The 27821-nt window shown below is 41.9% G+C and overlaps 1 protein-coding gene across 2 annotated transcripts in view; it reads left to right on the top strand.

The window, feature by feature from the left end:
* LOC111150495 (phosphate regulating endopeptidase homolog X-linked) overlaps positions 1-27821 on the top strand; it is a 204913-nt gene that overhangs the window by 122861 nt on the left and 54231 nt on the right. For both annotated transcript variants that reach the window (XM_022507971.1, XM_022507972.1), the window contains exons 13-14: positions 12396-12473; positions 21615-21718. In XM_022507971.1, the coding sequence (XP_022363679.1) occupies positions 12396-12473; positions 21615-21718 (182 nt within the window). The remainder of the gene's footprint in view (positions 1-12395; positions 12474-21614; positions 21719-27821) is intronic.

Raw genomic sequence — 27821 nt, forward strand, 5'->3', positions numbered from 1 at the left:
TGATGAATAATTGATGATGACATTTAGGCTGCTGTTTACAAACAGCGCACACAGTCCCTTGGCTGTGGCTCATTGCTTTTCCTTGAGTATAGGTGGCCTTTCTGGTTTCCTTCCCTAGACTGCCTTTTCAGAGGTAGATCAAAACAAAGCTAAAATTTGTTCCAAAATGTGACCCATGGGCATCCAGAATAAATAACCACGGCCGAACTGTGGAGGCAGAGTCACTGTGTGGGATTTCAGTCCCTTTATCTGTCTTCTGCCACTTACCCCTGGAGTTTGCTCTCAAGGGATAGAGGCTGGTACTCTGGCTTTCAGAGAGGTGGAGAGCAACAAGGGACGTGGACCCATGCAGTTTACATTGACATACGTCCTACTCATAGGTCTGGCTAATCTGACAGCAGAAAGTTACACACGCTGATGATATATTCTTACAGACAGACAGTGCAGGACCAAGTTGTGAGTTCCATCTCATGGGCTTTTGGGGTAAGGTCCAAATGGTGCGTTTTTTTCATTTCTAACTCCAAAGCTAGTTAGGGTTGAGCTTTAGGAAAGTGTTTTATGTTTGTTTGTTTTTGTTGTTGTTGTTTTTAAGCTGGACCAAATGTGGGGCTTGAACTCATGACCCTGAGATCCAGACCTGAGCTGAGATCATTGCCCTTTTATACGAAAGTTTTAAATTTAATTGGTTCATGGGGCACCTGGGTGGCTCAGTGGGTTAAAGCCTCTGCCTTTGGCTCAGATCATGATGGTTCTGGGATGGAGCTCTCTGCTCTGCGGGGAGCCTGCTTCCCCCCCCCCCCCCCCGCCTGCCTCTCTGCCTACTTGTGATCTCTCTCTGTCAAATAAATAAATAAAATCTTAAAAAAAAATTAATTGGTTCAAAATTGAAACTGGCTCTCATTTGTCTTTATGACAGTGTTTAAATCCCGAAGGGAGAGATGTTACTCCTCTTTCAAAACAGGAGGAAAAAGGCCAGGATTCTTTAGGCCAGGGATGCTCTTGATAGACCATTTTTCAGGGTGGTTCTTTGCCAATGGATCTCCTCCAAGAGATTGATAACCTTCTCTTGCTGGGTCCCCATTCCCTAGAACCTTCCTTCTACTGGTGAAATCTCTTTGGTCTCATTACCTTGACTAGTCTGAAGAATAGATGCTCTGATTTTCTCAACTAGAAATACTTTCTTTTTTTTTTTTAAGATTTTATATTTGTTTATTTGACAGAGATCACAAGTAGGCAGAGAGGCAGGCAGAGAGAGAGGGGGGGAGGCAGGCTCCCTGCTGAGCAGAGAGCCCGATGCGGGGCTCGATCCCAGGACTCTGGGATCACAACCTGAACCGAAGGCAGAGGCTTTAATCCACTGAGCCACCCAGGCACCCCTAGAAATACTTTCTTGCCTTTCCTTTTCTGTTTTGACCTCCCCTCTTGGCCAACTCTTGGTCTGCTAGGGGCTCTTGGTGAAACTTTAGTTCTATTGGTGTCCAGAACCAAAAGCTCATTACTTTGATTTTTAGGGAGGGATGGAAATTTCTTAAAGGTATTCTGAACCCTGTTTACATGCATCTTGTCTTTCTTGTAGCTGAAAAGATTATTTATCTGGCCATGCTGAATATGGTTACTGGTGCAGAGGTGTGTACATTACATATTTTTCAATTCATTTGGATTTTTTAAAGTGAGTCATATCCATATAATAGAATACTATTTTTCACTCCTCAAAAGATGGTGTATGTTGGGAAAACTGGGCTTTTTGAAGTCCGATTAAAGCTAAATGTATCTGGGTTAAGAGGCTGGTTTTGGCCCTTAAATGTCAGGACTTGGGGAGGTTAATTACCCTTTCGGAGTCTCAGCTCCCTGAGCTGTGACATGGAGTGATCTATACCTACCTGGTGGAGTTGAGGTAAAATTTAGATCTGATAAAGAAATGAAGCCTTTAACCCAGTACCTGGCCCATAGTAGGGGTTCAATAAAGAGCATTACTTTTGTTATTATGAAAAATGTTATTTCTGCTCTTACTAATTCATTTTTGGCTCTGAGATCTCCTCTTTGAAGATGACCTTTTCACAAAGTTCTTCTCTTCCCATCCCTTCCCATCCCATCCTCTACATTCTTGTAGTGTTTTTTTCTTCCTTTCCTTCCCCTCTCTCCCTCCCTTCCTTCTGCATTTTGTTCTCCATATATCATCAACTGTGAACTCCCTGAGGACAGGAATGCAATTTGTTAAACTCTCTATCTCAACTCCTGCTAGACACAACAACATGGATGATTTTCACAGATGTACTGTTGAGTGAAGGAAGCCAGACACCAAGAGTACACACCTTTTTTGAAGTTCAAGAACAGACAAAACTCATTTGTGGAGGTGGAGGTCAGAATAGTGCTTGTCTTGGGGCGAAGGAGTTATTGACTGGCAGGGCACCCAAAGGAGACTTCTGGGTGCTTATGAATGTCTTAAATCTTGTCTTGGAGGTACTAACACAGGCCTGTGTGTGCATTGAAAACTTTTTTTGATTTGTGCACTTAATATTTATGTACTTTGTGTATGTTACAGCTCACTAAAAATTTAGGAAGGCGTTTTCCAGTTTACAGTACTTATTTGGCAATCGTTAGTCATTCCATAAAAGGTTGAATTTTGAATGGGTGATATGATGAAGTGGTCAGTCTTAATTGCCGTGGGACTATGGCCAAATTTTAAGGCAGTTATAACATACATTTTGAAAAACACAGTGGGTGTCATAATTAGATTTCGCACTAGTTGTTCACAACACTGCTTGAATCTTTACCCGGCTCTTGCAAAAAACCTAGAAAATAGGGATAGCAGGACTTGTTATTTGGGACCATTTGTGCAGGTGGAACAAAAGAGAGTGAGGGATACAGTCCTATCCACTTGGTGAAAAACCTCATTTTTTCATCGAGTTTCTACTGCTTCCACCTCCCTCTTCTCCTTCCTTCCCTCCTTTGTCCTTTTATCGATAATACTTTGAAATGAAATCCACGACTCTAATAGATGCCACTGACAATTGTGTGCATTTGAATCTTGGGTGTTCTTTGAAAAATGAAAAGACCAAGCACATGCACAAATAAGTGAAGGTTGAATTAATCTTTATAATTAAATGGAATATCACCCCGCTATGACTGATTTTAGCTTTCAAACTGGGTTGCATACTAATTTTTCAGTGAACTGTAATTGTATTAACGTGGTTTTTAGATGCTTCAAAGTGATTAAAATAGATTTTGCCAAGTTCCTGAGAGAAAAGTTGTTAGAACTTTTAATCTAAACATCTCTGAGATCTTGGGGGTATAATTGTATCCTGACTTGTAGTTGCAAAGCATTTTCCAGTTGTTGATTAATTGTTTGCCCCTGTCACCCTGGGATTTGGGTGGCACTGGCCAGAAATTATGTGCAGTTGCAAGTGTCTGAGGCACATTCAGAAATTGTTGGGAAAGATCATGTTATTTTCTTCATAAAGTACTCCTGCTGGCATAATAGTGGTGACTACTAGTGAGATGCCTAAGGAATATTGAAGAAGTGGATGGATAATATATATCAGGGGCTTTCAGAAGGGAGTCTGGAAGCCTTGGTAAGTCTCACAGTCTAAAGCATCTAGCAATGTAGCAAAATCTTGAGCATGCAGGAGAATCCCCTCCCACACTGGTTCTTAGCCCAGCGTGGTATTGTACCCCCAGGGAACATTTGTCAAGGTCTGGAGACATTTTTGGTCACAGCTGTGAAGTGGGGAGGGGAAACGTTACTCGCATCTAGTAGGTTGAGATGAGGGATGCTGCTAGACACCCCCCAGTGCACAGGACAGAACCCCACAAATGAGACTAGTTTGGCCCAAATGTCATTGGTGCCAGGGCTGAGAGACCCTGCCTCGCAGCGATGCAGATTCCTGGACTGCAACCCAGAGACACTGTGCCTTAGTAGGTCTGAGGTGGGTCCACGAATTTGCATTTTTCACAAGCTGCCAAGGACTGCTACTGCTGCCACCGGTCCAGGGACAAAGCTTTGTGAGAACCCCTGAACTAGAGGCCTAGAGTGTCAAAGGCACGAGCCATCTGACTGGGTAGTGGCCTTATAGCATCCCTCTCTTGTAGGAAAGCTACATGACAGTTCATGTTGGCCTGATTTAATAATTCTTCGAAGTTACCTCATTTGACCTTTGCCCCACATTATGAGGGAGGTGGTTGAAATGTTTTTCACCCTGGTGAGGCATTGTTCATGTCCAAGGTAAACCTTAATGGAAGGAATGACCGCGATACCCTCTCTGTTGAAGTGTTGATGGGAGAGTGGGATGTGTTTATTTAAGTTCATCTCCAGTTTGCCTGCCATTTCAATATGTGATTTAACAACTGAAGGAAGATTAAATAGCTGATTAAATTTACCCGAGAAATGTTAGGTGTTAGGGACTAGCTGTTGTTTGTGCATTTCTAAGCCCTTTGAATCTTGACATTTGAAAATGATTTTTAATAATTTATTTGCATTTTTTCTTTGATTTTTTTCCATGGTATTCCTGCTTTGGGTTAATATTCCTATGCTGGCTCTGTTTTAAAATTCAGGTATTTACCTCAACAAAAGATGAAGTATGACAGTTGATTCACATGTTTATATCTTGACAAAATTGTCCAAAGACTTAGGTTTTGTCCCTTATTTTACATTTGCTGTCTTTACTATTAGTTCTAAAAAAATCTGGGAACCTTTATCTTGAAGAGGTAAACTACTTCTGCAAAGAGCCAAATAGTAAATATTTCAGGCTTTGCAGGCCTCGTGGTGTCTTTTGTGGTTACTCAACTCCGCTCCTAGAGTATGACAGTGGACAGAGACAAGTAAACAAAGAAGCTTGGCTGTTGTAGAGGATTTTCCTCTACCCTTTGAGGTCTGGTCTTTGGGGGCCTGTGAACTCAACTGACAAGAGACAGGTTACCAAGAAAAAAAAGACAAAGTTTATTCCCTTAAGTAGATGGGAGCTTACAGAAAATGCAGCTCAAATGTAGCTCAAAACCCCATTGAAAGTTTATGGCTTATATACCATCGGAACAAGGGGCGTGGGTTAGGATTTCAAGGGACAGTAAAAGGTAGGAAATGACTGAGAAATATATGGGGGAAACTAATGGAAGGTAAAGTTTGTTTTAGTAAGTTCTCATTTCTGGTTGTAGGAGTCTCCCTCTGGTATTAGGAAGCCTCCCTTGAAGGGGATTTATGACAGTGGAATTCTTCTAGAAGGCTCTGCTTTTAGGCACATAACGGCAGTGCAGGGAAAGCCTCTTCCTGCATTGGATGATTCTCAAATGCCTTCAGTTCAAAATAATTCTTAGGCCATGATGACATATTCTGGACCCCTTCGCTGTGTTCCAGTAAAACTATTTTCAGAAACAGGTGGTGGGCTGGTTTTGGCCTGTAGGCTATAGTTTGCTGACCTGATGTAGAGCCCTGTATGGGGGAGACAGAGAAAAACAACATTTACTTTGGCCCATATCGAAGCCTAACTACAATATAAGATTGTTCCAGCTCTTGGGCTTTTATCATCTTGGCTATGTCTGGACAAATGAATTTAGCTAATTGAGGCTTAGGATCTTCATTTGAGAAGGTCTGGCAGCTGTTCTATTTACAAAAAGTTTGTAAGCAGTTTACTATATGTGATTGAAAGTACAGAAAGACATTGATTTTTTTTTTTTAAAGTGTATGATCTGGTTACTCTCCTATCTGGTTTTAAAGGGAGTATATGAGACCTGCCTCTGTTTTTAAGGTAATAATGCCCTTACCCACCCCGAGGGGGATATTGTTGTTTTATGGATTAATCATAAGATGGTTTTAGGTTCTTAACTCTGTTACTGTTCCCTGCTCTGTTTATTTACAAAGAAAACCTGAACGTTGGTTTCTTTCTTTAACTCCATTGGTGCAGCGCTTACCAAGTGAGAGGAGGGGACCAACGCAGACACCCTGGGGAAAGGTTTAGTGTCACTCAGGCGAAATTATAGCTTACCCACGCCTGCCTAGTTTCCTTTTTCCAGACTGAAAAGACTGCCCACCTCCAAGATACATGGAGTTGGTGTTGTCAAGAAAGGAGAGGGATAGATGGAGCTGGTTCATGATTTGGAATGCTTCCGAGAACATTGTCTGTGTTTGGCGAGAAATGGGGATTGTCTGCTCTACCAGGGCATTACTCAGGCAGGATTTAAGACGGAAGAGCTGAAATCTGAGCATTCCTGTCTTCCAGCTCTTGTAAAATCCCTACTGAGACGTGCACTTATAAAGCCTTCTGATTCACAGGGGCGCTTAACTGGTCCTCTGCGAGCAGTGATGCAGGAGCCTCTGAGCCACACCCGAAAGCAATTTGCAAAGTTCAAGTTTCCCACGACTCCTAATAAATCAGTGCCATCCTTACTGAGTAGATAAAATTTGATCTTTTAGATAAATGCATTGTTATTATTTGTGGGATCCAAATAGGCCCAGAGGATATTAAAGCCTGCTCCCCAGGGCTAATTTTCATCCATACCATCAGCTCTGCTTAGGATAGTATCTCCAGCCAAGCCATCTACTCTAGTCGATCGTTTGTTTGATATGAAAACTGCCATTGTTTTGAAGGATAGTGTAATTCACGTACAGTCTCCTGAACCTTCGGGTATGCTTAAAGCTCAGAGTTTTGATTGATGGTTAAGAGTTATTACAGAACTCATCAGAGAAAATGAGGCCTCGCTGTGGTTAGGCTATTGCAGAGCCTATGGAAGCCGAGCTGTAAGTTGTGTGTAGAAGGGCAGCTGATCATCAGTTTCCTTTTTTTCTTATGTTGGTTAAATTAATAAAAAAGAAAAAAAAATAAGAGACTAAGAGACTTAACTAGGTAGCGGAAACACAAAGCTGTTTAATTAAGTGATTAAAGTGATCCCTTTGATGTAATACATGCAAGACATTTGAGAATTTACCTGACTCGCCTCAACAGCCAAGTCAGTGGGGATTAAAACAAATGAGTTTTGGGGGCACCTGGGTGGCTCAGTGGGTTAAGGCCTCTGCCTTTGGCTCAGGTCATGATCCCAGGGTCCTGGGATCGAGCCCCGCATCGGGCTCTCTGCTCAGGGGGGGAAGCCTACTTCTCTTCCTCTCTCTCTGCCTCACTCTCTGTCTTGTGATCTCTGTCTGTCAAATAAATAAATGAAAATCTTAAAAAAAATGAGTTTTCCATCTTGCTTTTCGCCAATCAGCTTAATACTAAGTGGCTTTGAAAATTCTGGAGTAAAGCCATCATCATAACCAGTCTTTAAATCACTTTGGTCATCTGTGTAAAAATTAGACATGGTTTCATTGTCACAGCCAAATAAAGCAGAATTATGTTCGGTTCCATGCTTGCCACTGGCCCTGTCAAGTTGTAGTATACCTTGTAGAAAGTTCTGGGGAGGAGGGGCGACTTGAGTGTTTAAATCACTGTGTTTTACACTTCCGACGTTCCTTGTTTTTCAGAGTTCGTTTGTGGCGATTATTCTCTCTCTGTGTCAATGTAATAATCCTCACTTTATGAACTCTCTGTTGTCTCCATAGAATTAATTGTAATTTTTTAGAGCTCTAGCCCTAAGACTTTAGAGCAAGGAATAAACTAAGTGATTAAGATTAGTTGTATGTACACGTTAGTAATAGCAAGGAGCAAGATGAAAACACAAAGTAGCTAAAAATGCAAGCACATGCACATACAGGCCCACTGCCCTCCACTGTTCCGCATGAATCAGTTTGGCAAGCATCATTGAGCACTTACTGTGTACTAGGCCCTGTGCTACTGATTGAGGCAACTCAATGAACAATCTACTCTCACTGAATAATGTACATCAACGCAACCAACTATGGCTCTTGGGCTGTATTTGGCATGCTGTTTACTTTTGTATGGCCCATGGCTAAGAATGGATTTAACATTTTTAAATGGTTTAAAGAAATCAAAAGAAGAATGTATCATGATACATAAAAGACATTTGAGATTCAAATGTTAATGTCCATAAATAAAGTTTTATTGGAACACAGACACAGCCATTCATTTATGTGTTATCTACAGCTGCTTTCCTAGGTACAGCAGCAGAATTAGATAGTTGGATTAAAGACCATATAGATGGCTGGCAAAACTGAGAATATTTACTAAGTGGTCATTTATAGAAAATGTTTGCTCACCCTTGATTTCGGTGATTCAACTTTTCCTTTCTGAGTTCCTTTATTATTCCAGTACTTCTTTCAACTCTCTCTTTCATTATATTTGTATTAGAACTAAATTTAAAAAAAAAATTTATTTATTTATTTGACACAGAGAGAGAGAGAGAATCAGCAGGCGGGAGGAGCAAGGGGAGAGGGAAAAGCAGGCCCCCAGCTGAGCAGGGAGCCCAACCTGGGGGCTCCATCCCAGGACCCCAAGATCATGACTGGAGCCAAAGGCAGATGCTTAACTGACCAAGCCAACCAGGTGCTCCCCAAATCTGTCCTTTTTAGAAAATAGATTTCTGTAAGGGGAACAGGGAATTTGTTATGTGCCATTGGCCAGAATCTCCTTCCATAGCCAATCCTAGCTGGAAAGGATGCTGGGTGATGTGGCTATTTTTTGTTTGCTCCATTGTCACCCTGAGCAGAATATGGGTCTGATACTAAGAGAAGGAAAGTAGAATGGATATTGGGTAGACAGTAGGCCATATTTGCTTCAGAAAATAAGTACTTTGCCCAAGGTCACAGAGTTACTGAAGATTAGCAGTGGCTCGAGCCTCTTCTCTTGAGGAAGGAGGCTTGGTTGTGATGTGCAGTCCCTTTCCAGAAGTTTGTGTGAATAAGGGATGGAAATGCCTGCAGTGGTTACAGAAAACTGGGGAGCTTTTGATCAGCCACAAGCAGCCCCAGAAATACTGCTTGCAGAACATGATATGCAGTCCCTTCTCTGTTTATACCACTCTTCTCTCAGTATTTGCCCTGGGACTTGCCTTTCCTTCTTGTCCATGTAACCAACCCAGGGGGTAATTAATTGCAGACCTCCCACCAATACTTTAACCATTCAGCAAGCCATCGGACTGTTGGAGCTTTGTTCATCTCGTTCTTGAGAGGTTAAAAAGTGATGTAATCGGGGCACCTGGGTGGCTCAGTGGGTTAAAGCCTCTGCCTTCGGCTCAGGTCATGATCCCAGGGTCCCGGGATTGAGCCCTGCATCGGGCTCTCTGCTCAGCGGGGAGCCTGCTTCCTCCTCTCTCTCTGCGTGCCTCTTTGCCTACCTGTGATCTCTGTCTGTCAAATAAATAAATGAATGAATGAATAAATAAATAAATAAAAAATCCTAAAAAAAAAAAAAGTGATGTAATCGCTCTTTGCCTTAAAGGGTGTATCAGAGTTCATGCAGTAACGTGAATGCCCATCTGAGTGTATCAAGCAGGAATCTGTGTAATACGGGCACTCGGAGCTCATGTAGTCACTAGGAGGGCCGGAGGGGGAAGGGCCCAATCTCCCAGTGAGGAGCTGCCCGCTCGCTCATGTAGTCACTAGGAGGGCCGGAGGGGGAAGGGCCCAATCTCCCAGTGAGGAGCTGCCCGCTCGCAGAAGGGGTCTCCTCAGGAGATTGCCTGGAAGCTGCTGGCACAGTGGCCTCTGTGTCTGCATCTGCCCATAGCTGCCAATGGCAGGTGAGGAAATGGTGTCTCCTTGTCTGCCTTTCCAGGCTCCTGTGAGTGCTTCTCACTGGCAGTTGCTGACCTGGAGCCGTGCCCTGTGGGATAGGATGAAGATGGAATTCTGAAGCTTCTCGGGGAACAATGTAGAACGGCCTGGGGTGGGATGACGTGGAGCTGACACCGGACTGTCTGACAGAAGGACGTTTGAGTTTGAATGGAGGCACACGTTTGGGGAAGAAGAGTGCTGTGTCCAGATGTTGGCAGTGTTTTACTAGTATCATCACCTTATTCTCTCTGCGTGTCCTTGGGAGATGAATTTAGAGACTCTTTGCATCTCTCTGCCGGCTCTGTTCGAGTCATGGTATTGCTAAATAAATAATAAAGAAGATTCAGTGACCCGCATGCACAGTGTAGAAGGTAATATATTCTGTGAAGCTGCACCGTGCAATGGGGGTCCCAGAGCGTGAGGTCTGCAAAACAATGCATAATTCATCAGCATGTTCCAGAAAGACCAGTGTTCAGAAAACAGTGGTGGATGACTCAGCTTCTCTCTTTCTTCATTTGGGGTAACTATTGGGAGCTCTTTATTTGCTCTAGGTTATGTTTGTGACTTGTGGTGAGCTCATAAAAGACACTGAGGAACTAAGTGCAATGAGGGAAATGAAACAGTGGGCTTGAAACCAGGTAACTTATAGACATAGGAGGTTTTGTTTGGTGTTGGGGGAGAGTCCTAACGGCTAGCTATCTGCGCTCGGGGTCACCTCAGGCTTTCAGTGTCACTCACAGGGGTTTTTTTTGTTTTTGTTTTTTTTGTTTTTGTTTTTGTTTTTTTTACTCACAGGGTTTCGAAGGCAGGATTGGATCTGTGCTATATTTGAGTCTGCAACAGCAAAACCCATTATGACTGGGTCGTGCGGCACTTGTAAAATCCTCTCTGAGTCTTGAGTTTCAGGTTTCTGGTGATATTTAATGTTTGAATTATCTCAAGGAAGATAAGAAAACATACTATCTTATTCCATTTATTTGTTGGGTGAGGAAAATGGAAAGGGACTGAAGGAAAGAACTCTTAGCGAGAGCAATGTGCAGAGGTCCCTGGTTTGCTGTGCTGGAATAAAATCGACGTGTTTGGGCTTGCCTGGTGTCTTCCGCTGGGTCTTCTGGAGGCCAAGCTGGAGATGAAGCTGCGCGTGCAGGTGGCTTAGGAGTCATGCAGCAAGTGTTCCCAAGAGAGAGCAGCAAGGCGATGGGGGAGGCCAGCCAGGGTGTGACTTCAGGGGGAGTCTCAGACAGCCTGATCGTTCAGGGGACCTCTGGAAGGCAAGTTAGACCTCACAGTTTGTCCTTAATGGAGGCAAAGGAGCAGAGCTTCGGGACTCCTGCCACAGTCGGTCTTTGGCTGAAGGCTACTGGGGTGGGTCGGGGTGGGGGTGGGTTCCCAAGGCAGATCAACTCCCAGGAACTGTTTTGTGTGGTCACAGGTACCAGTAGCCCTACGGCAGGCCTGCTAGGAGTCTGAAGTGCTGGCCATTTGAGAAGAAAAAGAACATTAGATACTGGAGGGGGCTGTACAGAACCAACACGAGGGATCCCTGGCATGGAGGGCGGGAGCGGAGGTCTGGGCAGGTCCTCCTTACCAGGTACTTACTCTTGGAGTAAGCCACTCTTCTGTTTTTGTGCAACCCAGAATCCAGGGAGAGAAAAGAGACGTATTTTTATGTGGAACTGCAAAGTTTCTCCAGAGCCAGAGTTGGCCAGGTAGTAAATGTTGGAGGTTTTGTGGGCTGCAGCGTTTCTGTTCCGACTACTCAACTCGCCGCTGGTAGTGTGAAAGCCGCCACAGATTACATGTGAAGGAGTGGTTCTGGCTGTGTTCTGATACAAGTTTATAGAGCCGGAGGTGGGGGGCGGGGTAGAGGGGGGACAGTAGATGGGGCCCAGGGGCCATAGCTGGCCAGTCCCCACTGTGCAGAGCTCCCTGCATGTGCCTCAGGTGAGTTTTCCTTCCCACATTCCCTTTATGCTACAGAACACAGGGAGTCAGTTACTCTGTCTATCAAAAGGCTGGTTATGGCAGGTCTTAAGTTAGTCTGGACCCCCTACTTGCAATCTTTTCTGGCATTCCAGCCATCATTCTCAGTGTGGCGTGATAATCTTGCTGAAAGGTGACTCATCGCATTTTACTCCTGCTAAAAACATTTCCTTCTCTCCTATCTGTAAAAGAAAATAACAGACTCTTTGCCTGGCATTCGGGAATCCCTATAAACTGGCCCCAACCAGTTTTCCTCTATATGTCTCCCTACCTCGTCTCCTCCTCTCCCCTCCTGGTGCTTTCTAGCCCAGCTACAACAAAGCTCCCGCCCCTCTCTGTGCAGTGACCTTCCTTTCCAGCTCCCTGTCTTTGTCCTTGTGTCCTCCTGCAGTGTCCTTCCTCTCACCTCTGCGTTTTGAAATCCCACCCATTCTCGAAGTCTCAGTTTGGTCATCTACGTTAAGCATTTTCCTCATGAGGAATTAGTTTCTCTGCAGGAATTTGATAACAATACTGTGTTTCTTTTGAAACTTTTACTTTGTTTATTTTTACTATGTGTTTGTGCATCCACTGTATGGTCAGTATATTGAGGGCAGGGACTAAATTACTTTTTTTTTTTTTGCATATCATAGTGGGTTGCATTTACTAGACACTCAGTAACGAGAGTTTTCAGATGAACATCGCGTCCTACATTGTGTGATTATTAATGATTTAAGTGCTGAAACTCTGACCTCATTTTTCTTTTTCCTTCTTATAGGCAAGAGCTGTTTTGGCAAAAGTTGGCTATCCTGAGTTTATAATGAATGACACTTATGTTAATGAAGACCTGAAGGCAGTAAGTGCTAAATATACTGTATTTTTGTTTTTTGGCAACTTTTACTGGCCTCATGCCTTTCAGCTAACCCAAGCCCAAGCACTTAGACTGGGTAGTGCCAGAAAGCACCAACTTTTGATTCATCCCTTGGCTACATATGAGCTTCGATATGCCAGGCGAATCACAAGATTTAGCACTGATTCAAAATAAAGGAAGTGTCAGAAAGAATTCATGGCTGAGTGGGTACCATAAAGCACACGGACCTGGATTAGGTCTGATTTGACCATAGAGGAAAGAATTAAGCAAATTGAATATTTTATAATTAGTGGGCATGTTCTAATGCAAAACGCATGATGTTTGTTGTCAAACATTCTTCATGTGCTTCATTCATACTAAATCACTAGTAGTAAATCTGCCTGCTGGGAGTTAACTTCATTAAACTTTATGAGTGTTTTGGCAGATTAAGTGCATATACATAGGACCCTCTAATTTATTATGAGTTGGACTGTATATTTGCAGTACGTTACTGATGGAGGAATAGTAATAATTCTTTTGTATTCTGATATTTTGGGACATGTATTTTCCGGTAGATTCATTCATTATAGGCCTTTCTTTTATTTTAAAAAAGATTTTATTTATTTATTTGACAGACAGAGATCACAAGCAGGCAGAGAGAGAGGAGGAAGCAGGCTCCCTGCTGAGCAGAGAGCCCGATGCGGGGCTCGATCCCAGGACCCTGAGATCATGACCTGAGCCGAAGGCAGCGGCTTAACCCACTGAGCCACCCAGGCGCCCCCATTATAGGCCTTTCTAATCACAACCACTGTTTATTTCCTTTCCTACAAATAGTACTGATAAAGAACTTCTCTTCCTCACAAACCCCGTTTTTACCATTCACTACGTTTTCTTAAAAAAGTAGTTTTTTAGAGTTTAATAAGTAAGGTTCTGAGATGTAGGTCTTTCCTGAAATGGTGGTTTGACAAGTCACATAACTAAAAGCAGTCCTAGATTTGTAGATGAACATCCAAATTTTATAAGATTATTCAAAAGTGAGAGAAGTTTTCATTATAAAGTTTCTCCATTGGTCCAAGATATGGCCTTTGAAGGATTGCTCCAGCTGCCCGGGAGGAGGATAATACACTCCAGCCCATCTCATACATTGTTTTGTTGCTGAAAAATCTCAGTATTATTATGATAATTAAAAATACTGACGCACTCAACACATATGTACATTATATTGTAACCTCCACAGTAATCCTGTGAAGTAGATGGTGTTTATCTCCATTTTGCCGAAAAGGACATAGAGACTCAAAGATGTTAAGTGGTTTCCTCAGTGTCCTACATAGTGTCAGAGCCAGGACTGAAATCCGGGCCCCGAAAGCTCTGCCTCTAATCAGAGCAGGGGTTCTGCAAGGTCCTTCTCAGGCCCCTGCCCCAGAGGAAGAGTAGTGGGTTTGAGGAATTGGTGGGAGCTGCCTTTCCAGAGCTGGTTGGAAGGGAAGAAAAGAGGGGAGGTCAAATCGTTAAGTGGTTAAGAGCACAGGCCTCGGAGTGCTTCTGCCTTTTCCATTTACTAGTTGTTTGTGCTTACGCAGGTTCAGTTAGCTTGCCTTCCTGGGGGTATCCCAAAACCAGCCCCTGAAGAGGCAGGCCCTTCCAGGTTGGTAGGTGGTGGGTTTCACAAGCCAAGGCAGCGTACGTACAAGGGCAGCAAGACGAGTGGATCCCCGCACCTGCCTGCCGGATTTTAAAAGTTTATATAGAGGCCCTAACTAGGTTCAGTCATGTACACTGTGCAGATGTTCCCCACACCACATCCCATTCTCAAGGCTGTGTCCTCTGAGCAGCCCCTGGGAGCAGGAAAGGCAAGCAGAAGCCACATTCCTGGGAATAGGGATGGGAAGCCTCTGACTGCCCAGATCCATCTCACAGGTCAAGTTGTAGTCAAATTTTCGATGACCTTCTCCAACCCTCGATACAGGAAATAATAATAACCAAGTCTTGGTATTGTCAGGAGGATGAAATGAGAGTATATAATTATGAAAGTGCCTAACATAATGCTTTGGTGCATAAGTAGTTTCCTTTTAAGTGCTCACTGGTACTTGGGGGATCAGTATCTGAACCGTTGCTGCTGAGAAGACCATCACTGGGGCACAAAACGCCTTCGAAGGAAAGCCTGGATGAGACTGGCAATTACCCTAAGTTAAGGATGCGGATGAGAAGGTGTGAGAAGCATTTCGGTGTAGTGGTTATGACACGGACTCTGGGATCAGGATGCCTGAAGTTAGATCCCTTGTCTGCCATTTAGTAGCTATGTGACCCAGGGTAGATTATATAGCGTCACTGTGTCTCAGATTTCTCATATCAGAATGGAATTGAGAATAATAACCTCTCCCTTATAGGGCTGCTGAGATCAGAGAAGTTAACATATTTAGCATTTTGGAAAACTGACCCAGGCACGCAGTAAGCATAGTCTAACTGTTAGTTGTAACATCTTCAATTTGTATGTAAGACATTATTTTGGTGAGGAAAAGTCATTATGAATTGACCCGTGCAGGATCCAGGTGCCTCAAATTGATTTAAAAAGCTATACGGATGGAACCGTCTCAAGCTTTAATCAAGTAAGATAGCGTTCAGGGCTCACTCACAATGCTCAGCTGATCAGGTGTTTTTTTTTAAGATTTTATTTAATTATTTGAGAGAGAGAGAGCATGAGAGAGAGCATGAGAGGAGAGAGGTCAGTGGGAGAAGCAGACTCCCTGCTGAGCAGGGAGCCCTATGTGGGACTCGATCCCGGGACTCCAGAATCATGACCTGAGCTGAAGGCAGTTGCCTAACCAACTGAGCCACCCAGGCGCCCCCTGATCAGGTTTTGTTGCCGGTCTGTTCTTGTCTGAAGCGAGTGCCCGAAAGTGTGAGTACTTGCCGAATGCGGCATCTTTTGTGAAAAGAAACCAGATGCCAGACAGGCTGCAGTATTAGGTAGGTTTCCTTGTTTCTCCAGGGTCTGAACTGAAGCCATTGCACACCAAGATTTTTAAGCACTTTAGTCAAGAAACAGCTTTTGTCTGACTCATACCCAGAGTAGACACAGTTGCACCCAGGAGTTTCTGACAGTTAAAAAAAAAAAAAAAAACAACAGACAGTTAAAAAAAATCCAAATACTGAAATCAAAATACATTTGTGTTCAGAATTGGGTAGAAAAAAATGAATAAAACCCAACCTGAATATAGGTAAAGGATGCTTGATGTGATAGACCGTAATAGTGTCGCCAAGGTGAATAGCAGTAGGGCTAGAGTATTACTGGGGTATAATAAGGCTGTGTTTTCAGTTTTGAGAAACACGTAGATAAGGACTACTATAGGGTCTGTGAGAAATTTCTGGTAATACAAGCTCTGAGCGCAAGAGGCTGTTAGAAATGAAAAACAGCTTACTTTATTTGTCGCAAGCAAAGATATGCTTCATCAGGCAGAAAGGCGAAAGAGGATAGAGATTAAGTAACGGATCAGATGAAGGTCAAGGAGAAAGGCAGAAGACTGAACTTGGGCTCATGTGGAGATAAGAGCAAATGGAAAAGAACTTGGAGGCAAATGTGAAGAATTCAGAAAAAACATTTCCTCTCTCTGAGATTGACAGGGTAAACCGAGATACCCCGCCGAGTATTTCTGAACAACAATCTTACTTTAGTCTTTGAAAAGAGCAAGAAGAGAGGAGATGCCCTTTGTGTGAACTCCTGGTAACATGCAGGGAAAACCTACTGGTTAGCTTTAAATACGTAGGCATCAGTCCATTTTCAAATTAGCCTTACAAAGGGTTCCTTCATTGATCCTTCATGAAAATGGACTCAAGAGCAAGTTGATGCCAGTTGGGGGAATGTTGCTGTATTAGTCAGGAAAACCAGAACCACACTAGGTATTTCAAAGAGAGGAGAGTTCATAGGAAGAGGGGCTGAAGATTCTTCCAGAATCATTGTCAGAAGAAAGAGGAGAGAGAATGAAAGATGACAGACACAGCATTCTTTCCCTTCTTGCCACCTGCTGACTTCACCCAGTGCCTGCTGTTGGCAGGAAGCCAACTGGCACTCCAGAAATAAAGTTTTCAGATTCCCTGCCCCATCGTTCTAGAACAGAGTAAAAGGCTAGGCATGTAGCTGAGAAAGACAGTAGGTAAGTAACTGGCCCTGCTAGGTATTTCACTCATTCTTGTGAAAGCCAGTGGAGAACTGGACTACGGGCTAAAGTCAGAGCCCCAGCTGGCCTCTATTTACTTAGGAGCACTGGATCTGGGTACTTCTTCAGAGAAGGTCAGTGTTTCTGGTGAGTGATAATCACACACATACATAAGCATATCAGTATGCGTATAGAGATATACAGATGTGTGAACCTGCATAATATTCTCTGGAGTGGGTCCTGGTCTGCTGTAGCCAGTGGAATGTGTGTGTGAGGTGAGATTTAGGTGACATGCTCCAGAGAAACAGGTTGCTAAAATATTGAAGTAATTCTGTACAATAGGTAAAGAAACAAAATCAAACATGGTCCTAAGTTTGACCAAGTCATCTCTGGCCATCATGGCCCAGAAGAGCCAAGAGTGGGCACTGGAGGGGAGTGCCCTGGTGCTTACCAGCCTTCCGGCCAGTCTTCTGTAACTCCCACATGCTGGCCTCCATCTTGTTTGTTCCCTCCCCAAGAGCAGACCAAGTCGTCCCCTGTCCCCCAGTGGTGGCTACAGGGTACCTGGTTCCTTGGTGGTGTGCTAGCTGGCACTCCTCAGAGTCACCCTTAGGTGGCTGCTTGTGGGAACTGCGTCATCCACAGTGTATCATCTATGTAAGTTGTTAAACAGTTTGGACATCGTCTCTGTGTAGGTATGTATGTATGTACACACGCAGAGTACTTAAGGACAAAGCTGTCTAAATGCAGCAATTCTGAATATTACATTGCTATAAATTAGGGAAAACATAAGTACAAAATCTGAATTCCATCAAGTTTTTAGAAAATTCTGTGAGTGCCTAACAAAATCCTTCTTACGGACACTCGGATATATCTCTGAGTATCTTTAAATGGATTTAACTTAAAAAGTGTTCTAGAATCTCTTTGTCCTATTGGCTCACGTAGTATCTTATCAACATGTACTTATTCTACTGAGAAAAGCTGCAAGCATTTGCTTTTTCTGCCCTTAGTACACGTTCCTCACCTTTGAGGGGTCGTAAAAGCTTTATCCCTTCATACCTTTAGTCTGTGACACTTGGTACTTCATATCCTGGATAGGATTTCCAGGAGGGGAAATTCAGATTCCCCTGAATTTTAGGATCTGGACGACTATTCCTAGGATATGACAACAAGAGCCCCAATGAGTTTGCCAGAGATCACCCAGTTGAAAAGTCAGGAGATGTAAGTGATTGAAAGTCATTATCAACTTGACCTACATTTTCACCAGTAATGGGGAGGACAAGAGGCTTTCAAGCCAATTATTGTCCGTTGCAGGATTTAAGCATTTTTTTTGAAGATTACAGGTGGTTTTCAAATATTCATGTGCATTTGTTCTTGTTGCTGTCTCCACAAGTGGAATTTTCCCAGTGGTAGCTGGGTTTCATGGTTGTTTCTCCTTTTGTTCAAGGGCCTGTTGAAATATTTACACTTATCAAAGTATTATCACATGGTGGAAAATTTGGGAAATAGAGAAAAGGCATGAAAAAGTACTCATAATATTGGTACTAGAACATAATAATACATACTTCTATTTCACCACGTTATTTTGCCTTTTTGTTTTTATATTGCTGAAATTGACACATATATAATTTTGTCTATTGACCTTTACCATTAACCCGTTGTTTTGGTCTTGACTTCCCTAGACAAATTAGCATTATTTTAACAGCTATATGATGTTAAGTAAACTGCCATCACTTATTTAGTCACTGCTTCTCCTCCCACCCTTAATTCTTACCTTTGCCTCCTCCTTCCCTGTACTGTTTTTAAAAAGTATTTTATTTATTTATTTGATAGAGATCACAAGTAGGCAGAGAGGCAGGCAAAGAGAGAGGGAGGGGGGAGGCAGGCTCCCTGCTGAGCAGAGAGCCCGATTCGGGGCTCGATCCCAGGACCCTGGGATCACAACCCGAGTTGAAGACAAAGGCTGTAACCCATTGAGCCACCCACCCTGTACTGTTTTTGTCTAATCACGGTTTTCCTTATAAGGATCAATGAAAGGAACATTGCAGTTAGGAAACTCATGATTTAAACTGTATGGCTTTGCCAAGTACCGTAATCTCCTCAGCTCTTTTCCCCATCTATTATTTGGGAATAACAGGGGCTAGTCCTTCCCTACCCCCAAACACTTAACCGGTATCACAGGAAGAAGTAAAATTTTGTCCCCTATTACCTATGACTTCCACTAAATAAATGGAATAGATCAATTAAATTAGGCTGAGAAATAGCGTATATTCTGTTTAATAATTAAAACAACCTTAAAATTGCCCTTCTAAACATAGATAAGCCATTGGCTAATTGTAATTACTTGCCTCTGAGTTTTGCTCCCCATGATTATTTTTAAGGCAATGGTAGGACCTTATTTATTTTAAAGTATATTTTTACTCGGTACTCTTCTTTTTAAGGAAATTTTTGGATGGTTTTCCATTTAATATCTATAGGACAACCTGAATATCAAGGTTTCTGTTTTTTTTTTTTTTTTCAAATTGAACAGGAAAGTATCACAATTAGCAAACTCTTCCAAAAGTAACAATTGACCCCACTGATATTACCAAAAAGAAAAGTTAATATTTATGAAGGTAATTCCTTTGAGAGAATTTCCCGGAAAGTGTTGTGAACCCAAGAGTGAATCTGAATTTTTCATCAGTTGCACTCATATTCTGAAGGATCTGTCAGAGCTGTCTTGGGAACAAAAGCTAAAAAAAAAAGGCTAAGGGTTGAACAGTGGACACATCTTTTAACTGTATGACCCAGGAATGCATTAGGATGTTGGTTAAGGTTGCTTGCTAAAACAAGGAGCTTACTCTCTTTCTTCTGAGGTTGACTATAAACTTCTATTTTTAAATACAATCAATTATAGGATTATTTTGAATTATTTATAATTATTTTGAATTATTTATAATTATTTTGAAGCATCTCAAACATTGGAAAAGTCTGTAAAGTCCTATTTGGAACACCTCTAGTTTAACAAATATTAAACATTGTTGCATTAGCTTTATAATGCACGTACACATTTGAAATGAGCAAGATACATTGGATATTCTTTTTGTAATCAGCCTTGATCTAATAATGTCCTTTCTTCCTGCCTACCTCCTTCCCTAAATATAAACACTATCTGGAATTCAGTGTTTATTATGTCCATGTATTTCTTTATGCTTTTGCTATATAGGTATGTATCCATAAACAACATACAGTATCATTTTACATGATTTAAAACTTTAAATTCTCTCATACATACAATTTGCCTTATTCAGTCAGCATTGCTTTTGAGATGATCTCATGTTCATGCATACATACCATTCTTTAAACTGCTGTATTATTTTCCACTATGGAACTATACCACAATTTATTTATCAGTCACCCGGCTAAGAGGCTTGAAGGAGGGACAACTTAAAGTCCTATCTTTATAGCTGGTTGGTCAGGTAGAACACCAAAGATGCCAGGAATCGATACTTGCATTCTTGCCTTTCTCCCTGTGCCTTTAGTTATTTTGCTCCTTCCTTTACATTTTGGCCTGACCTCTGGAAAGAGCAAGATGAATCATTAACAAAAGTTACTCCACAGATACAATGAGTATCCTTCGTATGTTAGGGAAGAGATGAACGTGAGCCTGATGTTGACCAGCAGATAGATGACTGTCAAATCTATAGCCATCAAGTTGCTATGCGTGTATTCATATTTATAATGTAATGCCTGTGGATTTCACATACATGCATTTGCTATATTTCAATTTTTCCTTTTAGAAGAGTATGGTTTAAATTTATTAAAAAAAAATTACAGCTAGTGAGATTTTGGTTACTCTTGGTTATTTGCTTATTCAGACATGTATTTTTCTTATTTTATTTGCCACAGTAGTATATATTTATATATATAGAGATTTTTATTTATTTATTTGAGAGAGAGAGAGCACAGAGGGAGAGTGAGAGGGGGAAGCAGACTCTGTGCTGAGCAGAGAGCCCCGATGTGGGGCTCGATCCCAGGACCCTGAGATCATGACCTGAGCCCAAGGTAGACGCTTAATTGAGCCACCCAGCTGGCCCAGTACTATATTTTCAAACCAAAGAATTAGCCATCACTATATCCCATTGCTTTTACTGTTATGCAGATATTATTTGCAATATTTAGGTTAAGTACTGCTTGTTTTGTAGATAGAATGCCTAGAGAAATCCAACTGTTTACAATTCTCCTTCCAAAAAAGGAAAAGGAACTCAGGAGTCATTTATGTCTGTCTCCCTATTTTAATACACAAATTGTTGTGATGCATCAAGTTTCTGTTTTTCTATGCAAGCTGTAATCTACGATTTGCCTCTGTAGTTTCATTAATTTTTAGAGACCAGAGAATTTTTTGAGTGGTAAGAGACAAATTCTGTTCATAATGAAATGATTCTAGTGACTCCATTGTGCTTAGCGGGGGAAATAAATCTCTGAACCACTTGCATTGTTTCCCTTCATGAGCAAATGCTGATTACAGTAAATTGGATCTTAACATTTGACTAAATCATCATCTATAAGCTAAATGAGGTTTCAGCTGACTAAACTGAATGTTATTAGAAGAACCTATGTGACAAATAAATAAAGAACACATTTCAGAAAAGATCAAGGACTCGTGTGAGCCAAGAAATTTCAAACCTAAGAGGATATGTCCTATAAAGGTTAAAGTAGATTTTTCAATTATAAAGCAAATGAAATGCGTCATAAATTACTGCAGCATCTCTTGTTTGTTTACCATGATCCAGAAATAATCATATCGATTTGGGGACTTTTTCTTGTAAAAGAAAATCACGGAGATTAAATTCCATGGCTCTGTGGATACTGGGTTAACTGGTGACAGCTGAGAGGTGTCTGGAAAAGTGTAGCTTCTCTGTTGGTTGCTCGTTTGTGTGCTGAAGACTTTGTTCAGACTTTGTTTCTTTTATCTGCACTTAGAACAATGATGGTTGTGGTTTGTTTTATTCAGATCAAGTTTTCAGAATCCGACTACTTTGGCAATGTCCTGCAAACCCGCAAGTACTTAGCACAGTCTGATTTCTTCTGGCTGCGAAAAGCGGTTCCAAAAACAGAGTGAGTAAAAACAAACAAACAGAACTAAACAAAAAGAACAAACCAAGGGGCCCCTGGGTGGCTCAGTGGGTTAAAGCCTCTGCCTGCGGCTCAGGTCATGATCCCTGGGTCCTGGGATCAAGCCCCACATGGGGCTCTCTGCTCAGCAGGGAGCCTGCTTCCTCCTCTCTCTCTGCCTGCTTCTCTGCCTACTTGAGATCTCCGTCTGTCAAATAAATAAATAAATAAAATCTTTAAAAAACAAAACAAACAAACAAAAAAACAAGCCAAACCAAACCCAAACAAAAAAACCCCATAAAAACCTGAAAGGGAAAGAAATAAGTGTGCTGGTGGGAAGTGAAGTCTCCTCAGGTCAAACTGGGTAATCCCCCCGGGTCAGAGTAGCCGGCTGGCAGGTTACCTTGGTTCGGCCAAAGCGTGTTAGGTTTTGATAACTCTTTTTTCTGATATGATATGAATCACTTCTCCATTCTGATGATGGTTGCCCCACTCCTAGCACCAAAACGATGTAAGAGGGCTTATTAGGATACAGATGTTCAAGTCATTTCTATATGTAGGTATGAATATATGTATATAGAAAACAAGTTTGCCTAGAATTTCACGCTCAAGTAAAAACTTGCGAAGACCTTAAAAAAGAACAAATGCTTAAAAAATACAGTATAGTTACAAATGTAGAAGTAATTATATAATTATGAAGTAACTAGGAGATTTTGTCAAAGTAATAAGTGTCAGAGAACGGCTGGCTGTATTATTTTTCTCCAGTATAAGTTAGGATTTACTGTCTTTCTTCCCAGCTGCCTGTAGGGACTGTCTCCCTAGGTAAGACATCTTCCCGAGGAACTTTCTGGACCGGGGGCAGCCATGATGTCCTTCCCTAGCAAAATATGTATGATGAAGATAACTGATAGCAGCTAACAATTATTGTGTTCACAGTGTGCTAGGAAGTACTTTACCTGTTCTAATTGTATCCTCTCTTCATTTCTGTTAGGTATAGGTACTATTAATAAATAATACTACCCCCACTTAACAAATGAATAAGAGGCTTACAGTTGAGAAATCCTTCAGCTCAGGTTTAGATTACTTTTTCAAAAATTTGATTACTTTGCAATATACTTGACAGAGTGTTACGTGTGAGGTTTAGATTTCTGTTTGTTCATTTTGGTTATTGTACTTTGCAATTTCAGAATTTCCATTTGATTGTTTTTTAGTTTCTGTTTCTCTGTTGTGATTTTCTTTCTTTCTTGTCTCCCTCCCCCCTTTCTTCCTTTCTTCTTCTTTCTTCCCCCTTCCTTCCTTCCTTCTTTCCTTCCCTTCCTTTCTTCCTTGCCTTCCTTTCTCTCTCCCTCTCTCCTTCCTCCCCCCTCTCTTCCCCTGCCCTGCTCTCCCTTCCCTTACCTTCCTCTCCCCTCTCTTCTTCCTATTCCTTCCTTCCTTCCTTCCTTCCCTTCATCCTTTCCTTTCCTTCCACTCTTTCTCTTCCTCTTTCTCCCCTCCGTTTCCCTCCTCAGCCCTCCCCTCCTCTTCTCTTCTCTTTCTGTAGGCTCCATACTCAGCATGGAGCCCAACATGGTGCTTGAACTCACAATCCTGAAGATGCTTAACTGATTCAGCCACCCAGGTGCCCCATGATTTTCTATTGGTTGAGTCATTTTCGTTCTATTTACCATTAATTCTTGGAATATAGTTTAATTCTTTGGGCTTATTTATAATGGCTGCTTTCAGATCTTTGCTAAATCTAATACCTGGCTTTGCTCTGTCAGTTTTTATTGACTTTTTTTTCCCTAACACTTTTCTCTCTTTGCATAGCGTAATTTTTTTGTTGTTGAAAATGATATTTTAGATAATATATGGTAACAACTGTGGATTCTGATTTATTTTTCTGAGGCTTTTAAAAAGTAACTTTTAGGCGTGCCTGGGTGGCTCAGTAATTCCGCGTCTGCCTTTGGCTCAGGTCATGGTCCCGGGGTCCTGGGATCGAGGCCCATGTCGGGCTCCCTGCTTAGTGGAGAGCCTGCTTCTCCCTCTTCCTCTGCCTGCCACTGTGTCTACCTGTGCTCTCTCTCTCTGTCAAATAAATAAATAGAATCTTAAAAAAAAAAGTAACTTGTAGACTGCAGAATCTATCTCCCCCAGAGTATGCAGCCGTGGATGTCTCTGCTCATTTTTAAAAATTCTTATTTTTTTATTTTTTAGCTTCTCTTACTTGAGGTTGTCCCTGTGTATAGCTTAGTGCTCAGCCAGGGATTGGGGCAGACCTTGTGCTCAAACACCTCAAGTCTGTAGGGCTTCTGCTCTCTGCCTGTTGATCTGTTCGTGGGCTGCAACTACCTTCCTCCCATCAGCCTCAAAGTCTGCTTGCCACTGGGATCTCTCGAGTCTCCTCTGTGTACTTTCCTAGTGTCCCAGTCAGCTGTGGGTATGGAGTGAGCTGATCTCACCCTTCTGTGACTCTTTCATTTCCAAGATCTCCCTTTTAAATTTCTGGCTTGTCCGACCATCTTCCCAGTGGGAACTGTAATTTCAGGCTCATGGAGCTGTGGGTATTCCTTGTCTGTTTCCCATCAAGGTTGCCACTTGTAGCTGACAAAGCTGAAGGTTTTCAGCTCCACTCCCAATCAAGTCCACTCCCTGTGGCAGCGAAGCTGCTGGTTTTCCAGCTAGCCCTACCTATCTTTTATTTTTTTAAGATTTAATTAATTTCTTTGGCAGAGAAGGCATGGGGAGAGAGAATGCAAGCAGAGACAGAGGGAGAGGGGGAAGCAAGCTCCCTGCTGAGCCGGGAGCCCAGTGCGGGGCTCAATCCCAGGACTCCAGGGTCATGACCTGAGCCGAATGCAGACACTTAACCGACTGAGCCACCCAGGTGCCACTACCTTACCTCTCCTGATAGAACTAAGTTCTCACTGGCCAAGCTGGTAGGGGTGGGAGCAGCCCCTGGCAAGAAGGCCACAGACTTCTGTTGTATTTACTCCTAAGTTCTAGTAATTTTTCAAAATAAACATTTTTCAGTGTGTTGTTGACTTTGATGATCAATTCCCAGAGCCCTAAAGTGGTTGTTTGTTGTGATTTTGTCCAGTTTTATTCTTGATTTTTATGGAAAGTATTTGCTGACTTTTTAATATCCTTCTAGCTGGAAACCTGGATCCCATGGCCCACTTTTTTTTTTTTTTTTTTTATGGGCCCCTTTTTTACCTTGGCTGATATTCTGGTCTCCAGACCTTTTATACTCTCTGGGTCTCTTGTTACTCTCCCTTCCGACTCTCTGCTCTCTTCTAGACTGTAGAAACTCTAGGAAGTGTACCCACTCTTGGTTTAAGCTGTGATTACTGCCAGTCCTTCTTCCCCATGGCTGCCATCTACCAGTCCCTGCCCTTTGCCCTTCTAGCCTTCCTACAACACACACCCACAAAGTTAGTTACAACTGTTGGACTTGAAGGAGGGGGCCTACAGCTGAACTATTCCCCTGCCCATCCCTGACTCTAATCAAAAGAACAGAGGAGGTTAGAAGGCTTTCATACATCTCTGGAAATGACAGGCAGCTGCATTAAAGCTCTGTGTTCCACTGTCCTTGGTTCTCTCCTGTCATCCCAGCATCTCTCTGTCCATCTCTCCTGCTTCATTCCTAACCTCAGTTACTCAATAGACATTTTAGATGTAGGCTTCTAAATGTAGCTTCTTGAATCTGACAAGTTCAGCAAATGTTTTCCAGTATCCTGATGAGCCATCTACATGTAGTATGGTCGTCACAGATCTCTGTGAATCATCCTGGTTCTTTTTCAGATCTACTTCAGATCAGTTCAGACTCTTCTTGGAATTTGTGGAAAATTCAAGGTATTTTTGTCATCAGTATTTTTCTGAATTTTCAGGCTTTGGGCTTCTCAATATTAGAGATGCTGTCAAAGTAATTCTTTAATTTCAAAATGCGTTTTTCATTTGGCGTGTAGGAATGCCTAGGTTGCTAATTGAAAAATCCCTAAATGTGTCCTCTTTAACATCATCTTAAAATACTGATGGACTGTCAGATTCTAATCTAATGGCCTTGACTATTTCTAATATCTTATTTATGCTTTAGAAAAATGCTGGCTGACTTTGTGGGCTTAGGTGAACTGTGTGATCTTGTGTAGTTTCTTCTCTGTTGGAATACCTCTTTCACAAGGACATTAAATTGGTTAATGTTTCTGGAAAATCTGTCTAGCAATGAACATGAGTGTGATAGCACTAATAGTTTTTTAAAAATTCTTAAATTTCTTTTAGAGAGAGAGTGAGTGCACGTGCAAGCAGAGGGGAGGGGCAGAGGGAGAGGCAGAGAGAGAGAATCTCAGGCAGACTGCCCGGAGTGAAGTGGCTAACTCAGGGCTCTGTCTCGTGACTCAGAGATCAGGACCTGTGTGGAAACCAAGTCAGACGCTTCACTGACTACGCCACCCAGGCGCCTCTCAACAGTACTAATTCTTCTTTCCTCAGACTATATGTGTATTTCAGGGAAAGCAACATTAAGAAATTGGAGATCCTCTTTGTGTAGTAAAGTGATAGGATAGTTAGTTTTTTAAAAGAATTTTTGGGCTGCTCCTTTTCAGGCATCGTAGGAAATTTTAGCTTTGTGATACCCATTGGCTTTAATTGACATCTTTTAGTTTTGAAAATTGATGGGTTAATCTAGTGGGAATGATTTGGGAGTAGCTCCACTACACGAGTTTACTTTGAACAGCACGTCATGATTTTATTTCCACAAAGCCCTGAAATACCGTTTTGCTTCTTTGTGGGTATAGGAGATAAATACCCTTTATCTTTCATTCTCGTGGAATTCATTTCAGCTGAACTAATGTGTATTAAGAAGTTTCTAGCACAGTGGGAAATGTCAGCAAGAATGGAATTAATTGGGTGGTCATCCCTGAAGGTGCATATTTAGGGGTTGATTCTCAGAATTGTCACTTCATCAGCTTGCTTAAAAATAGAGGATTTAGTCTACTGCTTGGCTTGAATCAGAAGTAATTTTTTCCCCTTAGCGTCCCCTCTCATTGACAGAAATGACTTTAAGTCAGCTTCCCTATTAACGCACTCTCATTCGGCTGTGACCAAACATGTCTGGATCTTCTTTCTCTATCTTTTCAAACATATGTTAAAGATATGGGGTGCCTGGGTGGCTTAGTCAGCTGAGCGGCTGACTCTTGATTTTGGCTCAGGTCATTGATTTCAGGGTCCTGGGATTGAGCCCTGCATCGGGCTCAGTGCTCAGTAGGGAGCCTGCTTCAAGATTCCGTCTCCCTCTGTCCGACCCCCTGCTCTCTCTCTCTAAAATAAGTAAAAATAAATAACTTTTAAAAATATGTAAAATTACATGAAATGTCTATACAAATTATGGTTTTGCACATAATTTTTGTCTGCAAAAGCATTATCTATGAAATGGGAAGGATATACTCTATAGGATATTAGAAATAAGGCAATAAATATTCTGTGGTTTTGCCATTTCTGCAGCTATCTCTAAGAGTTGATGGGTAAAATGTCAAACTTTAGCCTGATGTGTACATCTCTTTTATATGGTCCATAGAAATTGGGGTACCAATGTCTTTGTCTTTAGACAATTGTATTTCATTATTACTATTATACCCCTTTTGTGTATTCCATTGTCCAGTATCTTTTCATCCCCATATAGTTTCCCTTTGAAATTTATATGAGGCTTCTTCATACCTTTTCTATCAAATCCTTCCCCAAACACAGAACATCCCAAAGTAGTGGTAAGAAGAATTTAAAGTACTTGAATTTAAAGCTATTTATTTATTCAAGTAGATGTATATATAGCAATACGTCATTTAAATAGATGTACTGATCTTCTGCTCAGTGCATGCCACTTGGACAATAGTCTTAGCCCATAAGGAGCTTAAAATCTTGTTGGGAGATAATTTGCATGAACTCATACACTTTCCAGGCTCAGTCAGTTAGCAAATGGTGACCTCCCCGAGTATAAATGCTAGGGGGTGGTGGGGACTGTGGAGAACCTCATTTAAATGAATTCCACTTCAGTCCTTTAAAAGACGGTCATGTTGGGCAAATTAAACATCTTTATGGGAAAATTCAACCCAGTGGCTACAATGTAATCTATGGA

Source organism: Enhydra lutris, unplaced genomic scaffold (assembly GCF_002288905.1).
Source record: "Enhydra lutris kenyoni isolate GAN:26980312 unplaced genomic scaffold, ASM228890v2 scaffoldscaffold23, whole genome shotgun sequence".
Lineage (NCBI taxonomy): Eukaryota > Metazoa > Chordata > Mammalia > Carnivora > Mustelidae > Enhydra > Enhydra lutris.